Source organism: Phocoena phocoena, chromosome 5 (assembly GCF_963924675.1).
Source record: "Phocoena phocoena chromosome 5, mPhoPho1.1, whole genome shotgun sequence".
Lineage (NCBI taxonomy): Eukaryota > Metazoa > Chordata > Mammalia > Artiodactyla > Phocoenidae > Phocoena > Phocoena phocoena.
Window position 1 is genome coordinate 16,137,442 of NC_089223.1, and position 22,489 is coordinate 16,159,930.

General features: G+C 36.4%; 1 protein-coding gene across 1 annotated transcript in view; it reads right to left on the bottom strand.

Annotated features, from left to right (window-relative positions):
- Positions 1–5,896: 5,896 nt before the first annotated feature.
- STPG2 (sperm tail PG-rich repeat containing 2) overlaps positions 5,897–22,489 on the bottom strand; it is a gene marked incomplete at its 3' end in the record, with an annotated part of 294,294 nt that continues 277,701 nt past the window's right edge. Inside the window, 2 exon segments of the mRNA XM_065878286.1 lie at positions 5,897–5,907; positions 11,649–11,768. Coding sequence (XP_065734358.1) covers positions 5,897–5,907; positions 11,649–11,768 — 131 coding nt within the window.

A 22,489-nucleotide genomic window follows, 5' to 3' on the forward strand; every position in this document is an offset into this window, starting at 1 on the left:
CCACACATGGTAATGAAATTATCAGTTGTTACCAGTGGGTAACCACTCATAATGGATAGGGAGATGAATAAGCAGAGAACAGAATATTTTTAAGGCAGTGAAAATACTCTATGATATTACAATGATGGTATATATAATTATTCATTTGTCCAAACCCACAGAATATACGACACTTAGAGTGAACCCTAAGGTAAACTATGGGCTTTGGGTGGTTATAATGTGTCAATGTACATTCATCCTTGGTTAAACAAAACCAAACAAACAAAAAAAAGTACTATTCCCGTGAGTAATGTACATAATGGGGGAGCTATGCATGTACAGGACAGGGAGTACATAAGAAATAGCTGTATTTCGCTCACAAGTTTGCTGTAAAACTAAAACTGCTCTTTAAAAAATAAAGTTTTTAAAAAAAGCCAGAGTAGAATTAAAAATGTTGTAGATGGTACTAAAGATCAGAATTAAGTTTATAAAATATCTAACTAGTAACATGGCATGGAAAAAAAGTTAAAATCATTCAAACATTGAACAAATATTTATTGAGTCCCTATCATATGCAAGCACGGTTCTCAAGCAAAAGAGGAAAAAAGAAACAAGGAAACTACAAAACAGACAGGAAACAATAAGATGGAATTAGTAAGCCCTTACCATATACAGTTAAGTTAAATGTAACTGAATTAAATTATGCAATTAAATTAAATTATAAGGCTCAACTATTGTTTCCTACAAAAGACTCACTTCACTTTTAAGGACACATATAGGCTCAAAGTGAAGGGATGGAAAAAGATATTCCATGCAAATGGAAACAAAAAGACAGCAGGAATAGCTATATTCATATCAGATACAATTGACTCTAAATCAAAAAATGTAAAAAGAAACAAAGGTCATTACATAATGATAAAGGGGTCAATTCACCCAGAGGATATAACAAGTGTAAATATATATGCACCCACCGTCAGAGCACCTGAATGATTTAAGAAAAATTTAACACATCTGAAGGGAGAAATAGACAACAATACAAATATAGTAGGGTATTTCAATACTGTACTTTCAAAAAATGGATAGAAAATCAGTGAAGAAACAATGGACTTAAAATACATCTTAGACAAGTGAACTTAATAGACATATAAAGAACATTCCATCTATCAGCAGTAGAACATGTTCTTCTCAAGGGAACACTGAACAGTCTACAGAAGAAATCATGTTAGGTCACAAAACAAACCTTTGCAAATGTAAGAAGACTGAAATCATATAAAATATCCTTTCTGACCACAATGGTGTGAAACTAGAAATCAATAATGGGGTAAAACTGGAAAATTCACAAATATGTGGAAACGGAGCAACATATTCCTAAATAACCAATGGGTCAAAAAAGAAATCAAAAGGGAAGTCAAAAAACATCTTGAGGGAATTCCCTGGCAGTCCAGTAGTTACGACTCCATGCTTCCAATGCAGGGGGCATGGGTTCAATCCCTGGTCACGGAACTAAGATCCTGCAAGTAGTGCAGTGTGGAAAAAGAAACCTTGAAACAAAACAAAACAAAACAAAAAAAATGGAAACACAACATACCAAAACTTATGGGATGTACTGAAAGTAGTTTAGAGGAACAAATGCCAACATTAAGAAATAAAGAAAAGTCATAAATAAACTAAATTTACATCTTATAGAACTAGAAAAAGAACAAATTAAGTCCAAAGTTAGTAAAAGGAAGGAAGGAAGTAACAAATTTCGGAGCAGAAATGAAATAGAGACCAAGAAAACAATAGAAATGATTAATAAAACAAAGAGCTGGTGTTCTGAGAAGATAAAGAAAATTGACCAACCTTTAGCTAGACAAAGGAAAAAAGAGAGAAGACTCAAATAAATGACATCATAAATGAAAGAGGAGATACTACAACTCACACTATAGGAATTCAAAAGACCATAAGAAACTACTATGAACAACTGTACACCTCCAAACTGGATAATCTAGAAAAATTAAATAATTTCTAGAAACATACAACCTACCAAAACTGAATCACAAGGAAACAGAAAATCTGCATAAAACTTAATGACTGAGATTGAAGCAGTAATTAAAAGACTTCCAATAACAAAAGAATAGGACCAGATGATTTCAGTGGTGAATTCTACCAAACATTTAAAGAATTAACACCAATCCTTCTCAAACTCTTCCAAAAAATTGAAGAAGACAGAATACTCCCAAACTCATTTTATGAGGCCAGCATTACCCTGACAACAAAGCTAGAGAAGAAGGCTACAAAAAGAAAAAGCTACAGGCTAATATCCCTGATGAATATACATGCAAAATATCTCAACAAAATACTAGCAAACCAAATTCAGCAGCACCTTAAAAGGGTCATATACCATGAGCAAATGGGTTTATCCCTTAGACGCAAGGATGGTTAACCATAAACAAATCAATATATGTGATGTACCACATTAACACAATAAAAAATAAAAATCATATGATCATCTCAATGCAGAAAAAGCATTTGACAAAATTCCACATTCTTTCATTGAAAAAAACTCTCAACAAATTGGGTATAGAATGAATGTACCTTGACATAATAAAGATGACAAACTGACATCTAAAATCATATTCAACAGTGAAAAGTTGAAAGCTTTTCTGCTAAGATCAGGAAAAAGACAATGATGACCACTCTAACCTCTCCTATTTAACATAGCACTGGAAGTCCTAGCCAGAACAACTGTACAAAAGAAGAAATAACAGTCATCCAAATTGTAAAGGAAAAAGTAAAACTATTTCTGTTTGCATAAACTTACAGAAAATTCCAAAGATGCCACAAAAAACTTAGAAATAATAAATGAATTCAGTAAAGTTGCAGAATAAAAACATGAACATATAAAAGTCAATTATGTTTCTATAAACTAACAAAAAAAATCTAAAAAACAAATAAAGGAAACAATCCCACTTATAATAGCATAAAAACTAATAAAATACTTAGGAATAAATGTAACAAAGGAGACAAAATAACTGTATACTGAAAATTATGACATCAATGAAAGAAACTGAAGAAGACACAAATAAATGTTAAGATATCCCATGTTCATGGATTGAAAGAATCAGTAATATTAAAATAACCATTCTACTTAAGTCATCTATTGAATCAATAAAATCTCTACCAAAATTTCAATGGCATTTTCACAGAAACAGAAAAAAACATCCTAAAATCTGTATGGATCCATATAAGACCCTGAGTGTCCAAGGTACTCCTGAGGAAGAACAACAGAGCTAGAGACATCACACTTTTTGATTTCAAACTACATCACACAGCTATAGTAATAAAAACTGGCGGGCTTCCCTGGTGGCGCAGTGGTTGAGAGTCCGCCTGCCGATGCAGGGGACACGGGTTCGTGCCCCGGTCTGGGGGGATCCCACGTGCCGCGGAGCGGCTGGGCCCGTGAGCCGTGGCCGCTGGGCCTGCGCGTCCGGAGCCTGTCCTCCGCAACGGGAGAGGCCACAGCAGTGAGAGGCCCGCGTAACGCATAAAAAAAAAAAAAAAAAAAAAAAAAAAAAAAAAAAAACTGGCATAAAAACAGGCACATAACAAATGGAAAAAACTAAGAACCCACAAATGACCTGTTTCATATATGGACAAAAAATCTTTGACAAGGGTACCAGGAATACACAGGGGGAAAGGTGTTGTCGTTCGGGTCCCAAAGAAGAGGTGGACAAGGAGAATGTATTTAAACAGATGAACAGCAGGGGACTCAGGACTCCAACAGTCAAGAGTCCCAAACCTCTGCCCGTCCACATATTTATTTACTGGATAAACAATGAGCTTATTTTTCAGCTAGTAAAAAATAGAAATCAGATACAGATCATCGGCTTCAAAATATGTTTTGGTCTGCAGGCAAGCTCATACAAAAACATTTGTGAGCCCATTAAAGTAATTAAATTGTTCAAGCTTTTCTTGTTCTTAAACAATATGAACAAGTCGTTCCAGGATGCTTAATTCTCTGAACACTTCAAAGAGGGGCTGGAACCATTTGTGATCCTTCAGCCAGATGTCTCTTGTGTGCAAGGACATTTCTGTGTTCTCAAGAATGTTGTCCCAAAACAACCTTTTCATATAAGCTAAACTCTTTGGACACTTTCCACAGAAAGGATATTATCTTCAAAAAATGATGGTTGGAAAACTGTATACACACTTGGAAAACAATGAAACTAGAACTCCTATCTTACACCATTCACAAAAATTAACTCAAAAATGGATTAAAGACTTAAATAGAACACCAGAAACCATAAAATTCTTAGAAGGAACATAGGGAAAAGCTTCCTGGCATTGGTCTTGACAAAGGATTTTTGGATATGACATCAAAAGTATAAGCAAAAATAAACAAGTGGGACTTTATCAAACTAAAAAGCTTCTGCATAGATGCAAAAATCCTCAACAAAATACCAGCAAACCAAGTCAAACAATACATTAAAAGGATTATACACCATGGTCAAGTGGGATTTATCCCAGAGACGCAAGAATTCTTCAATATCCACAAATCAATCAGTATGATACACCACATTGACAAATTAGAGAATAAAAACTATATGATCATCTCAATATATGCAGAAAAATATTTTGACAAAATTCAACACACATTTTTGAAAAACACTCTCCAGACAGTGGACATAGAGGGAAGATACCTCAGCATAATAAAAGCCATATATGACAAACCCACAGCTAACATCATACTCAACAGTGAAAAGTTGAAAACATTTCCTCTAAGATCAGGAACAGGACAAGAATGTCCACTCTCGTCAATTTTATTCAATATAGTTTTGGAAGTCCTAGTCATGGCAGAGAAGGAAAAGGAATCAAAATTGGAAAGGAAGTAAAACTGTCACTGTTTGCAGATGACATGATACTATACATAGAAAATCCTAAAGATGCTGCTAGAAAACTACTGGAGCTCATTAATGAATTTGTTAAAGTTGTGGGATACAAAATTAATACACAGAAATATTGTGCATTTCTATACACCAATAATGAAAGATCAGAAAGAGAAATTAAGGAAACAATCCCATTTACCATCACATCAGAAAGAATAAAATACCTAGCAATAAACTTACGCAAGGAGGCAAGAGACCTGTACTCCAAAAACCAAGACATTTATATAAATAAAAGATGAGAGAACCATCCCCTATGATTATTTTGTTACTGTCCATTTCCCCTTTTATGGCTGTTAGCATTTCCCTTATGTATTGAGGTGCTACTATGTTAGGTGCATAAATATTTACAATTGTTATATCTTCTTCCTGGATTGATCTCTTGATCATTATGTAGTGTTCTTCTTTCTCTCTTGTAATAGTCTTTATTTGAAAGTCTATTTTGTCTGATATGAGAATTGCTCCAGCTTTCTTTTGACTTCCACTTGCATGGAATATCTTTTCCCATCCCCTCACTTTCAGTCTGTATGTGTCCCTAGGTCTGAAGTGGGTCTCTTGTAGACAGCATATATACAGATCTTGTTTTTGTATCCATTCAGCCAGTCTATGTCTTTTGGTTGGAGCATTTAATCCATTTACATTTAAGGTAGTTACCGATATGTTGTGTTCCTATTACCATTTTCTTAATTGTTTTGGATTTGTTATTGTAGGTCTTTTCCTTCTCTTGTGTTTCCTGCCTAGAGAAGTTCCTTTAGCATTTGTTGTAAAGCTGGTTTGCTGGTGCTTAATTCTCTTAGTTTTCGCTTGTCTGTAAATGTTTTAATTTCTCCGTTGAAACTGAATGAGATCCTTGATGGGTAGAGTAATCTTGGTAGTAAGTTTTTCCCTTTCATCACTTTAAATATGTCCTTCCACTCCCTTCTGGCTTGCAGAGTTTCTGCTGAAAGATCAGCTGTTAACCTTGTCAGGATTCCCTTGTATGTTATTTGTTCCTTTTCCCTTGCTTCTTTTAATATTTTTCCATTGTATTTAATTTTTGATAGTTTGATTAATATGTGTTTGGCATGTTTCTCCTTGGATTTATGGAGTATGGGACTCTGCACTTCCTGGACTTGACTATTTCCTTTCCCATATTAGGAAAGTTTTCAACTATAATCTCTTCAAATATCTTTTCAGTCCCTTTTTCTCTTTTTCTTATGTGACACCTATAATTTGAATGTTGGTGCTTTTAATGTTCTCCAAGAGGTCTCCAACACTGTCTTCAATTCTTTTCATTCATTTTTCTTTATTCTGTTCTGTGGAAGTTATTTCCACGATTTTATCTTCCAGGTCACTTACCCGTTCTTCTGCCTCAGTTATTCTGCTACTGATTACTTCTAGAGAATTTTCACTTAACAAAAAAAAAAAAAGTAGGGAACTTTAACATCCCACTTTCACCTGTGGACAGATCAACGAAAATGAAAATAAATAAGGAAACACAAGCTTTAAATGATACATTAAACAAGATGGAATAATAGACATTTATAGGACATTCTGTCCAAAAACAACAGAATACACTTTCTTCTCAAGTACTTATGGAAAATTCTCCAGGATAGATCATATCCTGGGTCACAAATCAATCCTTGGTAAATTTAAGAAAACTGAAATCATATCAAGTATCTTATCTGACCACAATGCTATGAGAATAGATATCAATTACAGGAAAAAAAATCTGTAAAAAGTACAAATACATGGAGGCTAAACAATGCACTACTAAATAACAAAGAGATCACTGAAGAAATCAAAGAGGATATCAAAAAATACCTAGAAACAAATGACGATGAAAATATGATGGCCAAAACCTATGGAATGGAGCAGAAGCAGTTCTAAGAGGGAAGATTATAGCAATATAATCCGACCTCAAGAAACAAGAAAAATCTCAAATAAACCACCTAACCTTACACTTAAAGCAATTAGAGAAAGAATAACAAAAAAAAATCCAAAGTTATCAGAAGGAAAGAAATCATAAAGATTAGATATCAATGAAAAAGAAATGAAGGAAAAAATAGCAAAGATCAATAAAACTAAAAGCTGTTTATTTTAGAAGATAAACAAAATGATAAACCATTATCCAAATTCATCAAGAAAAAAAGGGAGAAAACTCAAATCAACAGAATTAGACATGAAAAAGGACAAACAACAACTGATGCTGCAGAAATACAAATGATCACGAGAGATTACTACAAGCAACTATGTGCCAATAAATTGGACAACCTGAAAGAAATGGACAAATTCTTAGAAAAGCACACCCTTCCAAGACTGAACCAGGAAGAAATAGAAAATATAAACAGACCAATGATAAGCACTGAAATTAAGACTGTGATTAAAAATTTTGCAACACACAAAAGCCCAGCACCAGATGCCTTCACAGGTGAATTCTACCAAACATTTAGAGAAGAGCTAACACCTATCCTTCTCAAACTCTTCCAAAATATAGTAGAGGGAGGAACACTCCCAAACTCACTCTATAAGGCCAAAATCACCCTGATACCAAAACCAGACAAGATGTTACAAAAAGAAACTACAGACCAATATCACTGATGAAAATGGATGCAAAAATCCTCAACAAAATACTAGCAAACAGAATCCAACAGCACATTAAAAGGATCATACACCATGATCAAGTGGGGTTTATCTCAGGAATGCAAGGATTTTTCAATATACGCAAATCAATCAAAGTGATGCACCATAAAACAAATTGAAGGATAAAAACGATATGATCATCTCAGTAGTTGCAGAAAAAGCTTTCAACAAAATTCAACACCCATTTATGATAAAAATTCTACAGAAAGTAGCCATAGAGGGAACTTATCTCAACATAATAAAGGCCACATATGACAAACCCACAGCCAACATCGTTCTCAATGGTGAAAAAGTGAAACCATTTCCACTAAGATCAGGAAAAAGACAAGGTGGCCCACTCTCACCACTATTATTCCACATAATTTTGGTGGTATTACCACAGCAATCAGAGAAGAAAAAGAAAGAAAGGGAATCCAGATCAAAAAAGAAAAGTAAAACTGTCACTGTTTGCAGATGACATGACACCATACACAGAGAATCCTAAAGATGCTACCAGAAAACTACTAGAGCTAAACAATGAATTTGGTGAAGTAGCAGGATACAAAATTAATACACAGAAATCTCTTGCATTCTTATACACTAATGATGAAAAATCTGAAAGAGAAATTAAGGAAACACTTCCATTTACCACTGCAACAAAAAGAATAAAATACCTAGGAATAAAACTACTTAAGTAGACAGAAGACCTGTATGCCGAAAAATATAAGATACCGATGAAAGAAATTAAAGATGATACAAACAGATGGAGAGATATACTGTATTCTTGGATTGGAAGAATCAACATTGTGAAAATGACTATACAATCCAAAGCAATCTACAGATTCAATGCAATCCCTATCAAACTACCAATGGCATTATTTACAAAAGTGGAATAAAAATTTTCACAATCTGTATGGAAACACAGAAGACCTCGAATAGCCAAAGCAATCTTGAGAAAGAAAAACAGAGCTAGAGGAATCAGGCTCTCTGACTTCAGACTATACTACAAAGCTACAGTAATCAAGACTGTATGGTAATGGCAGAAAAACAAATATAGAAAAATGGAACAGGATAGAAAGCCCAGAGATAAATCCACACACATATGGTCACCTTATCTTTGACAAAGGAGGCAAGAATATACAGTGGAGAAAAGATAGCCTCTTCAGTAAGTGGTGCTGGGAATACTGGACAGCTACATGTAAAAGAATGAAATTAGAACACTTCCTAAAACCATAAACAATAATAAACTCCAAATGGATTACAGACCTAAATGTAAGGCCAGGCACTGTAAAACTCTTAGCGGAAAACATAGTCTGAACACTCTATGACATAAATCACAGCAAAACGCTTTTTGACCCACCCACTAGAGAAACGAAAATAAAAACAAAAATAAATAAATTGGACCTAATGAAACTTAAACACTTGTGCACAGCAAAGGAACCCATAAACAAGATGAAAAGACAACCCACAGAATGGGAGAAAATATTTGCAAATGAATCAATTGACAAAGGATTAATCTCTAAAATATACAGGCAGCTCATGCAGCTCAATATCAAAAAAACAAACAGCCCAATCCAAAAATGGGCAGTAGACCTAAATAGACATTTCTCTAAAGACGATATACAGATTGCCAACAAACACATGAAAGGATGCTCAACATCACTAATCATTAGAGAAATACAAATCAAAACTGTAATGAGGTATCATCTCACACCAGTCAGAATGGCATCATCAAAAAATCTACAAACAATAAATGCTGGAGAGGGTGTAGAGAAAATTGAACCCTCCTGCACGGTCAGTGGGAATGTAAATTGATACAGCCACTATGGAGAACAGTATGGAGGTTCCTTAAAAAACTAAAAATAGAACTACCATACGACCTAGGAATCCCACTACTGGGCATATATCCTGAGAAAACCGTAATTTAAAAGAGTCATGTACCACACTCTTCACTGCAGCTGTGTTTACAATAGCCAGGACATGGAAGCAACCTAAGTGTCCACTGATAGATGAATGGATAAAGAAGACATGGCACATATATACAATGGAATATTACTCAGCCATAAAGAGAAATGGAATTGAATTATTTGTAGTGAGGTGGATGGATCTGGAGACTGTCATACAGAGTGAAGTAAGTCAGAAAGAGAAAAATAAATACAGTATGCTAACACATATATATGGAATCTAAAAAAAAAACCAACAACAGTTCTTAAGAACCTAGGGGCAGGACAGGAATAAAGACACAGATGTAGAGAATGGACTTGAGGACACAGGGAGGAGCAAGGGTAAGCTGGGATGAAGTGACAGAGTGTTATGGACTTATATATACTACCAAATGTAAAACAGATAGCTAGTGGGAAGCAGCCGCATAGCACAGGGAGATCAGCTTGGTGCTTTGTGTCCACCTAGAGGCGTGGGATAGGAAGGGTGGTAGGGTGACAGAAGATGGAGGAGATATGGAGATATATGTATATGTATAGCTGATTCACTGTTATAAAGCAGAAACAAACACAGCACTGTAAAGCAATTATCCTCCAATAAAGATGTTAAAAAAAAGAAACTTTTCCTTTCAAGAAGAAAAATTATGAAAGAAAATTATTTGCTCAAAAAAATTATTTGTTCAAAAAATTAACAGAAACAAGTGGTGTTGGAAAGACAAAAATTTACAGACAGTCCTCAACAGAAAATTAACCTTCTACTGCAGTATTGTATCTACTATATAATATATGGATATATTAGTTTGACATTTTAGGCATTACCTTAACTAAACCTCATTATTAAATCCATAAATGTTTTTTTCTGACACGGAAAATAATATTCCACAATAAATGACTGAGGAAGTATAAATATAAATCATAAAATCTTAGTGAAAGAAAAAGCAATAGCATCTTTAAATACTAAGAATACTAGTGGGTACATCTTCTATGACAAATGTAGCACAAAATGAAAAAGTATAACATCAGATTTACTGGCATTTATCATTTGTGGACACCATTAAAACCAGTTATCAAAAGGAGTGGGGAAGCAATCAGTTAAAGATTTTCTATGATTTAATACGATCAACTGAACATCTATAATATCTAACTTATTAAGACTAATAGTTTACTGATCAATACTTGCTTAAAGACCTTTCCTCACTGTACCCAACAAACAAGAGTAAATATGTCATAAACTTTGCCAAATCTCTATCAGTTCCCAATTTGCAAGACTTGCCTTACATTACAGAGCCAAGGCCCTAAAACACTGTATATATATAATGTATCGCCCCTTGACTTTCACCTTCTGAACTACTACTAAGACTCTGTCTAGCAGATTTTCCCTTTGTGAAGTAAGTCTTATAAAAGTTAGATTTGCTTATCAGTAGAAAGTAACAGTGATATTTTGGGGGAATCAACAACCAACAAGTAAAATAACAAGTCTTTCATTATTCTTTTTTCTCCCTTTTCTGATATTATATTATAAATGTGCTTTTGACAGAATGCTGAAAAATTCTTTGGATTATGACATTTTGACAAAGTAGAAAAACATACATTCAATAAAAATAAATTTGTCATTAACTAACCCAAATAAGAACATTCATTATGGTTTGCACTCTTAATTGCTATCAGCCAATAGGAAAACCTTTTCACACCAAGTGGGGAATAAAACCCTAGAGTGAACACAATTTCTAAAACCCTTACAATCAGAAGACCCACAGCATAATGAGACATTTATTTATTATGAATCTAAACCACCTGCATTTATTAAAAGAAAATAAAAGATCAATACCTGGTTTTATTGGATCCACAGGGCTTTCTTCTTCTGAGCTCTCTAATAAATTCTTGATTTCAATAAACATTTGGAAATTTCTATTTCAATTTGTGTATGTAAACAAGTAAATATTTAGAGTTGTAGGGATATAAAAATTATACATATTTGTGCTGTAGAGGCTATTTATAGATAAATTGTTAAATAATTCTTAAATTCTCAAATAATTCTTTCAGAAATGTCAGAATTTATCTTTAAAAAAGTCTTTCTTAGCCAAAAGATTTTGGTTAGTAATAAGAATAGAACATATGGAAAGGACTTTAATGAAGACATTTCCAGTACTTTCTGGAAATTTTTCCATTCTTGTGTTATTATTAAAAGAGAAATATCATTGACAAACCTCATATGTCGCTGGACCAGGAGTAATCTCTTTGGAATCTTTAAAACGCTTTGATGCTTTAACAAATAAGGGTATGGAGCAAGATTTCTTTAAAACAGGATTGTATGTTGCAGGCCCTAAGAGAAAACAAATGTAAAAATAATAAAGCATGTTTTAAATGATTGATCTTGGTCACATGTATATTATTCTTAGATTTGTTATCTTAACATTTATATTTAGCATCACTCTTGAACCCATCCTTTTGAATGCTTAAAGTCATTCAGTTCAGGGATTTGAAATATGATCAGCATAAAACACAAGCATACCTCATTTTATTGCACTTTACTTTATTGCACTTTTCAGATACTGTGTTTTTTACAAATTCAAGGTTTGTAGTAACCCTGCTTCTAGCAAGCCTATCAGCACCATTTTTCTAATAGCATTTGTTCACGTACTTCTCACAATATTTCAAACTTTTTCATTATTAAAATTATATCTGTTATGGTAATATATAATCAGTGATCTTTGATATTACTATTTTAATTGTTTTGGGGTAGCACAAACCGTGCCCATATAAGATAGCAAACTTAATTCATAAGTGTTGTGTGTGTTCTGATTTCTTCCCCATCTCTCTCTCTGCCCTTGGGTCTTTCTATTCCCTGAGACACAACAATATTGAAATAAGGCCAAGTAGCACCCCTACCATGGGGCACTAGAAATCAAATGCTAGAAATGATAAAACTTAGTGAGGAAGACATGTCAAAACCTGAGATAGGGGCTTCCCTGGTGGCGCAGTGGTTGAGAGTCTGCCTGCCGACGCAGGGGACATGGGTTTGTGCCCCAGTCTGGGAGGATCCCACATGCCACGGAGCGGCTGGGCCCGTGAGCCATGGCAGCTGAGCCTGTGCTCCACAACGGGAGAGGCCACAACAGAGTGAGGCCCGTGTACCGCAAAAACACAAAAACAAAACAAAAAAAACTTGAGATAGGTCAAAAGGTAGGCCTCTTGCACTAAATATTAGTCAGCCAAGATGTAAATGCAAAGGAAAAGTTCTTGAAGGAAATTAAAAGTGCTCTTCCAGTGAACACATGAATAATAAGAAAGCAAAACAGCTTTAATTCTGATATGGAGAAAGTTTTAGTGGTCTGGGTAGAGATCAAACCAGGCACAACATTCCCTTAAGCCAAAGGCTAATACAGAGCAAGGCCCCAACTCTCTTCAGTTTTGTGAAGGCTGAGAGAGGTGAGGAAGCTACAGATGAAAAGTTTGAAGCTAGCAGATGTTAGTTTAAGTAAAGACGCCGTCTCCATAACATAAAAGTGCAAGGTGAAGCAGCAAGTGCTGACACAGAAGCTGCAGCAAGTTATCCAGAAGTTCTAGCTATGATAATTAATGAAGGTGGCTACACTAAACAACAGATTTTCACTGTAGACAAAACAGCCCTCTTTTGGAAGAAGATACCATCGAGGACTTTCATGTTGGGATGGCCAAAAGTTTCGTTTGGTTTTTTTCTGTAAGATGGCTCTAGTAGCACTTAGTTGTCTTTAACTTCATTCAAAACAATCTTGTTAGATTGTATGTGACAGCTGTCATATCAGCGTGCATTTAAAAAAGACATCAAAATTGGTGAATTCTTCTGTAGCCATTTTAATATTGAAGATGGAAGGAAAAAAGCAACATTTTTGGCATATTACGCTTTATTATTTCAAGAAAGGTAAAAATGCAACTGAAACGCAAAAAAATGATTTGCCCATGAAAAAGGTGTATGAAAGTGTATGAAAAAGGTGCTGTGACTGACTGAACTTGTCAAAAGTGGTTTGTGAAGCTTCGTGCTGGAGATTTCTTGCTGGATGATGCTCCAGTCGGGTAGACCAGTTGAAGCTGATAGCAATGAAATTGAGACATTAATTGAGAACAATCAATGTTATACCACGTGGAAGACAGCTGACATACTCAAAATATCCAAATCAAGCGTTGAAAACCATTTGCACCAGCTTGGTTATATTAATCACTTATGATTGGTTTACACGTAAGTTAAGTGAAAAAAACCTTCTTGACCATATTTCCACATGCGATTCTCTACTTAAACGTAATGAAAATGTTCCATTCTTAAAACAAATTGTGATGGACGATGAAAAGTGGATGCTGTACATTAATGTGGAACGGAAGAGATCGTGGGGCAGGTGAAATGAACACCACCAACCACACCAAAGGCCGGGCTTCATCCAAAGAAGGTGATATTGTGTATATGGTGGGATTGGAAAGGAGTCCTCTATTATGAGTGCCTTCCGGAAAATCAAACGATTAATTCCAACAAGTACTGCTCCCAGTTAGACCAACGGAAAGCAGCACTCAACAAAAAGCATCCAGAATTAGTCAACAGAAAACGCATAATCTTCCATCAGGATAACACAAGACCACATGTTTCTTTGATGACCAGGCAAAAACTGTTACATCTTGGCTGGGAAGTTCTGATTCATCTGCCGTATTCACCAGACATTTCACCTTTGGATTTCCACTTATTTCGGTCTTTACAAACTTCTCTTAATGGAAAAATTTCAATTCCCTGGAAGACTGTAAAAGGCACCTGGAACAGTTCTTTGCTCAAAAAGATAAAAAGTTTTGGGAAGATGGAATTATGAAGTTGCCTGAAAAATGGCAGAAGGTAGTGGAACAAAAGGGCAGATATGTTGGTCAATAAAGTTCTTGCTGAAAATGAAAAATGCATCTTTTATTTTCACTTAAAAACTGAAGGCACTTTTTGGCCAACTCAATAGCTAGCGAGGAGAAGTCAATGCCTGGCTTCAAAGCTTCAAGGACAGGCTGACTCTCTTTGTAGGGGCTAATTACCTGGTGACTTTAAGTTGAACCCAATACTCATTTACCATTCCAAAAATCCTAGGGCCTTTAAGAATTATGCTATATCTATTCTGCCTGTGCTCTATAAATGGAATAACAAAGCCTGGATGATGGCCCATCTGTTAACAACATGGTTTGCTGAATATTTTAAGCCCACTGCTGAGACCTACTGTTCAGAAAAAAAGATTCCTTTCAAAATATTACTTTACATTGACAATGTACCTAGTCACCCAAGAGCTCTGATGGTGATGTGCCATGAGATTAATGATGTTTTTATGGCTGCTAACACGACATCCATTCTGCAGCCCACGGATCAAGGAGTCAGTTTGACTTTCAAGTCTTATTATTTAATAATTATATTTTGGGAGTTTTCTGGCAGTCCAGTGGTTAGGACTCTATGCTTCCACTGCAGAGGGGCCAAGTTTGACCCCTGGTCTCCTGGTTACGGCACTAAGATCCTGAAAGACACGTGGTGCAGTCAAAATATAAATATATACTTCAGAAGGATCTAGCTGCCATAGAGAGTGATTCCTCTGACAGATGTGGGCAAGCTCAATTAAAAGCCTTCTGGAAAGTGTTCATCATTCTAGATGTCATTAAGAATATTTGTAAAAATATATATATATTTTTTTAATTCATGGGAAGAGGTGAAAATATCAACCTTAACAGGAGTTTGGAAGAAGTTGAATGACTGAGGGATTCAAGACTCAGTGAAGGAAGAAACCGCAGATGTTGAAATAGTAAGAGGACTAAAATTAGAAATGGAGTCTGAAGATGACTGAATTGTTGCAGTCTCATGGTAAACCTTTAATGGATGAGGAGTTGCTTCTTATGGTTGAGCAAAGAAAGTGGTTTCTTGAGATGGAATCTACTCCTGGTGAAGATGTTATGAAGACTGCTGAAATTTTGATAAGAAAGGATTTAGAATATTACATAAAGTTAGTTGACAAAGCAGCAGCAGGGTTTGAGAGGAATGACTCCAATTTTGAAAGAAGTTCTATGGTGGGTAAAATGCTACCAAACAGCATGCATGCTATAGAAAAACCATTCATGAAAGGAAGAGTCAATTGATGCAACAAATTTCATTGTTGTCTTATTTGAAGAAATTGCCACGGCCACCTAGCTCTTCAGCAACCACCACCCTGATCAGTCAGCAGGCAACATCAAGGTAAGACAATATACCAACTACCAACAAAAAGAGTATGACTTGCTGAAGGCTCAAAAGATGTTTAGCATCTTTTAGCAATAAAGTATTTTTAAATTAAGGTATGTGCATTTTTTAGACATAACGTTATTGCACATTTAATAGACTACAGTACAGTGTAAACATAACTTTTATATGCACTGGGAAACCAAAAAATTTCTGTGACTCCTGTTATTGGGACATGTGCTTTATTGTGGTGGTCTGGAATCAAACCTGAAATATCTCCAAGATACGCCTGCACAGACCTCTGTGTATGTAATAATTAAATTCAAATCAGAAGTAATTTCCAAAAGAAGAAAACAGTACCCCCTCAAAATATATCTACATAGTGAAAAAAGATACCCAACTCTTTTATTCCTACATATTCATTCACATGTTCAGTGAAGAGGTGATGACTGAACTGCATTGGGGATATGAATAAGATTTAAAGAAGCAGAAAGGTGGTTTAACAGCATTCTGGGCACTAAACATGACAGAAGTCAAGGCATAAATTTACATGGAAAAAGTTTTATGTAGCAAACAGATTGGTTAAATGGAACAGGGCCTAAATCCTAAATAAAGATTTTGTACTAGAGGCCATAGGTTTCAAATTGTATTCTAAAATGTACCAGAAATTCTAAAGAACTGCCCAGGGGACAATGTGTAGGTAAAGCCCAAATACAAGAGGCTTTAAATATTTTCAGCCAAAACAACTACAGATTTACTGTTTTATTTGTTTGGGTCCCATACAAGATTTTATTTAACTGAAGTTGTTTAGTAATTTTTTTTAAAAAAGGCTTTTGAAAACCACTTCCATAGTCTAGCTCTTGAAGGTTTTTGACTAAAGGAGATTCATGAAGAAAGAGATAGTTTAAGAAATAAACTCTGGCAGTAGTTCATAGGATGGAATGGCTGGAAGATGGGCTGTTTCAGGGTCACTAACAAGGAGTTCACTAACATTGATAATGGAAAGGAAGAACAACTCAGAATATTTTCTAAGAAATGTAATAAACATTTAGTATGTACAGTGATTAGAAGAAGATAAAAAAGAAAAGTGGCTATAAAAAGAGTAATACTATGATGGAAATAAAGAAACATAGAAAGAAGGAGGAGAGGAATATCTTGTGCTTGATTTTGAACCAATTATGTTTGAAAAGATGCAGGATATCCAAATAGAAGGGTCTAGAGGACAATCGTAGATATATAACTGAAGCTCATGAGGAAGCTTGCCTGGAGAAAAAGAATGGAGTTATTCACGCAGAGACAATAGTTGAGGTTTCTCTAAGTGAAAGATCACAGAGAGAGACAAACTAAATAACTAAGGACTGGAACTTGGGGGACTGCACAGAGAGGGAGGAGAAGAATCAAAGAAGGAAACAGTCTAGTTAATAAATCTAGCTACTACAACATAATAGACAGTAAATAGGGAGAGGTTATTTCTTTCTCCATTTGCATGTTATCCAATACTTATTTTGAGTGTCTATCACATGCCATGCCTCGCATATGAACAGTGTTAGAGGTCTACTATATCAAATATTTCAAGAGGAGACTTACAGGGAGGTCATTGTAGAGTATATAGGATGTAACTTTAGAAGAGTGGTGATGAATGAAACTAAATTAGAGGGCATTTAAAAGACACTGTGGGAAAGGAAATAAAAACTTGGAGCATAGAATATTGACAATGAACATAAACAGTGAAATACAAGAGTAGATATAAAGATATTAATAGGGAGGAGACCTTCAAGATGGCGGAAGAGTAAGATGCAGAGATCAATTTCTTCCCCACAAATATATCAGAAATATATCTATATGTGGAGCAACTCCTACAGAACACCTACTGAATGCTGGCAGAAGACATCAGACACCCCAAAAGGCAAGGAACTCCCCACATAACTGGGTAGGGGAAAAGTAAGAAAACAGAGAAAAAAGAATAAGGATAGGGCCTGCACCTCTGGGAGGGAGCTGTGAAGATGGAAAGGTTTCTACACACTAGGAAGCCACTTCGCGGGCGGAGACTACAGGTGGCGAAGGGGGAAAGCTTCGGAGCCACAGAGGAGAGCACAGCAACAGGGGTGCGGAGGGCAAAGCGGAGAGATTCCCACACAGAGGATCAGGGACGACCAGCACTCACCAGCCCGAGAAGCTTGTCTGGTCACCCGCCAGAGCAGGCGGGGGCTGGGAGCTGAGGCTCGGGCTTCGGAGGTCGGATCCCAGGGAGAGGACTGGGGTTGGCTGCGTGAACACAGGCTGAAGGGGGCTAGTGCGCCACAGCTAGCCGGGAGAAAGTCCGGGAAAAAGTCTGGACCTGCCTAAGAGTCAAGAGACCATTGTTTTGGGGTACACAAAGAGAGGGGATTCAGAGCACCACCTAAACGAGCTCCAGAGATGGGCACAAACCACAGCTATCAGCACGGACCCCAGACATGGGTGTGAAACGCTAAGGGTGCTACTGCAGCCACCAAGAAGCCTGTGTGCAAGCAGAGCTCACTATCCACACCTCCGCTCCCGGTAGCCTGTGCAGCCCGCCACTGGCAGGGACCCATGATCCAGGGAAACTTCCCCGGGAGAACACACGGCGCGCCCCTGGCTGGTGCAACGTCACGCTGGCCTCTGCCGCTGCAGGCTCGCCCTGCATTCCGTACCCCTCCCTCCCCCCAGCCTGAGTGAGCCAGAGCCCCTGATCAACTGCTACTTTAACCCTATCCTGTTTGGGCAGGAACAGACGCTCTCAGGTGACCTACACGCAGAGGTGGGGCCAATCCAAAGCTGAACCCCAGGAGCTGTGCAAACAAAGAAAAGAAAGGGAAATCTCTCCCAGAAGCCTCAGGAGCGGCAGATTAAATCTCCACAATCAACCTGATGTACTGTACATCTCTGGAATACCTGAATAGACAACAAATCATCCCAAATTGAGAGGGTGGACTTTGGGAGCAATGATTATATATATTTTTCCATTTTCCCTTTTGGTGAGTGTGCATGTGTATCTTTCCGTTTGTGATTTTGTCTATAGAGCTTTGCTTTTACCATTTGTCCTACAGTTCTGTCTGTCTGGTTTTTTTTTTTATTCTTTTTTATTAATATAGTTTTTAGCACTTATTATCATTGGTGGATTTGTTTTTTGGTTTGGTTGCTATCTTCTTTATTTCTTACTTTCATTACTTTTTAATTTTTTTTCATTTTAAATAATTATTTTTATTTTCATAACTTTATTTTAGTTTTTTACTTTCTTTCTTTCTTTTTTTCTCCCTTTTATTGTGAGCCATGTAGATAACAGGGTTTTGGTACTCCAGCCAGGTGTCAGGCTTGTTCCTTTAAGGTGGGAGAGCCAAGTTCAGGATATTGGTCTACCAGAGATCTCCCAGCCCCACATATTACCAAACGGCAAAAATCTCCCAGAGATCTCCATCTCAACGCCAACACACAGCTCCACTCAACAACCAGCAAGCTACAGTGCTGGAGAGCCTCTGCCAAACAACTAGCAAGACAGGAACATAACCCACCCACTAGCAGAAAGGCTGACTAAAATCATCATAAGATCACAGACACGGCAAAACACACCACCAGACGTGGTCCTGCCCACTACAAAGACAAGATCCAGTGTGATCCACCAGAACACAGGCACCACTCACCTCCTCCAGGAAGCCTAAACAACCCACTAAACCAACCGTAGCCACTGGGGGCAGACTCCAAAAACAACAGGAACTACGAACATGCAGTCTGTGAAAAGGAGACCACAAACACAGTAAGTTAAGCAAAATGAGAAGACAGACAAACACACAGAAGATGAAGGAGCAAGGTAAAAACCCACCAGACCAAACAACTGAAGAGAAACTAGGCAGTCTACCTGAAAAAGGATTCAGAGCAATGATAGTAAAGATGATACAAAATCTTGGAAACAGAATGGAGAAAACACAAGAAATGTTTAACAAGGACCTAGAAGAACTAAAGATGAAACAAACAATGATGAACAACACAATAAATGAAATTAAAAATTCTCTAGAAGGAATCAATAGCAGAATAACTGAGGTAGAAAAACAGATAACTAACCAAGAATATAAAATAGTGAAAATAAATAATGCACAGCAGAAAAAAGAATAAAAGAATTAAGGACAGTCTCAGAGACCTCAGGGATAACATTAAATGCACCAATATTCAAATTATAGGGGTCCCAGAAGAAGACAAGAAAAGGAATGGGACTGAGAAAATACCTGAAGAGATTATATTGAAAACTTCCCTAATGTGGGAAAGGAAATAGTCAATCAAGTCCAGGAAGTACAGAGAGTCCCATACAGGATAAATCTAATGAGAAACATGCCAAGACACATATTAATCAAACTATCAAAAATTAAATACAAAGAAAAAATATTAAAAGCAGCAAAGGAAAAACAACAACATACAAGGGAATCCCCATAAGGTTAACAGCTGATCTTTCAGCAGAAACTCAGCAAGCCCGAAGGGAGTGGCAGACACATTTAAAGTGATAAAACGGAAAAACTTACAACAAAGATTACTCTACCCAGTAAGGATCTCATTCAAATTCAACAGAGAAATTAAAACCTTTACAGACAAGCAAAAGCTAAGACATTTCAGCACCACCAAACCAGCTTTACAGCAAATGCTAAAGGAACTTCTCTAGGCAGGAAACACAAGAGAAGGAAAAGACCTAAAATAACAAAACCAAAACAATTAAGAAACTTGTAACAGGAACATACATATCAATAATTACCTTAAATGTAAATGAATTAAATGCTCCAACCAAAAGACATAGACTGGCTGAATGGATACAAAAACAAGACCCATATATATGATGTCTACAAGAGACCCATTTCAGACCTAGAGACACATACAGACTGAAAGTGAGGGGATGGAAAAAGATATACCATGCAAATGGAAATAAAAAGAAAGCTGGAGTAGCAATTCTCATATCAGACAAAATAGACTTTAAAACAAAGACGATTACAAGAGAGAAAGAAGGACAGTGCATAATGATCAAGAGATCAATCCAAGAAAAAGATATAACAATTGTAAATATTTATGCACCAAACATAGGAACACCTCAATACATAAGGCAAATGCTAACAGCCATAAAAAGGGAAATCGACAGTAACACAATCATAGTAAGGGACTTTAACAACCCACGCTCACCAATGTACAGATCATCCAAAATGAAAATAATTAAGGAAACACAAGCTTTAAATGATACATTAAACAAGGTGGACTTAATTGATATTTATAGGACATTCCATCCAAAAACAAGTGAATACACTTTCTTCTCAAGTGCTCATGGAAGACTCTCCAGGATACATCATATCTTGGGTCACAAATCAAGCCTTGGTAAATTTAAGAAAATTGAAATCATATCAAGTATCTTTTCTGATCACAACACTATGAGACTACATATAAATTACAGGAAAAAACATGTAAAAAATAGAAAGACATGGAGGCTAAACAATACACTACTTAATAACTCAGAGGTCACTGAAGAAATCAAAGAGGAAATCAAAAAATACCTAGAAAAAAATGACAATGAAAAGGCAATGACCCAAAATGTATGTGATGATGGAGCTCCCCTGGTGGCGCAGTGGTTGATAGTCTGCCTGCCGATGCAGGGGACACAGGTTCATGCCCCGGTCCGGGAAGATCCCACATGCCGCGGAGCGGCTGGGCCCGTGAGCCGTGGCTGCTGAGCCTGCGCGTCCGGAGCGTGTGCTCCACAATGGGAGAGGCCACAACAGTGAGAGGCCCGCGTGACGCAAAAAAAAAAAAAAAAAAAAAGTATGTGATGCAGCAAAAGCAGTTCTAAGAGGGAAGTTTATAGCAATACAATCATACCTCAAGAAACAAGAAATATCTCAAATAAACAACCTAAACCTACACCTAAAGTAATTAGGGAAAGAGGAACAAAACAACCCCCAAGTTAGCAGAAGGAAAGAAATCATAAAGACCAGATCATAAATAAATGAAGAAGAAATGAAGGAAAAGATAAAAAAGACAAATAAAACTAAAAGCTGGTTCCCTGAAAAGATAAACAAAATTGATAAACTATTAGCCAGATTCATCAAGAAAAAATGGGAGAAGACTCAAATCAACAGAATTAGAAATGAAAAAGGAGAAGTAAAAACTGACAATGCAGAAATACAAAGGATCATGAGAGAGTACTACAAGCAACTGTATGCCAAAAAAATGGACAAACTGGAAGAAATGTACAAATTCTTAGAAAAGCACAACCTCCCAAGACTGAACCAGGAGAAAATGGAAAATATAAACAGACCAATCACAAGCACTGAAATTGAAAGTGTGATTTAAAATTTTCCAACAAACAAAAGCCTAGCACCAGATGGCTTCACAGGCGAATTTTGTCAAACATTTAGAGAATAGCTAACACCCATCCTTCTCAAACTCTTCCAAAATATAGCAGAGGGAGGAACACTCCTGAACTCATTCTACTAGGCCACCATCACTCTGATACCAAAAGCAGACAAAGATGTCACAAAAAAAGAAAACTACAGGCCAATATCACTGAGGAAAATGGATGCAAAAATCCTCAACAAAATACTAGCAAAAAGAATGCAACAGCACATTAAAAGGATCATACACAATGATCAAGTGGTGTTTATCCCAGGAATTTCAAGGATTCTTCAACATACACAAATCAGTCAATGTGATACACCATATTAACTAAATGAAGGAGAAAAACCATATGATCATCTCAATAGATACAGAAAAAACTTTTGATAAAATTCAACACCCATTTATGATAAAAACCCTGCAGAAAGTAGGCATAGAGGGAACTTACCTCAACATAATAAAGGCCG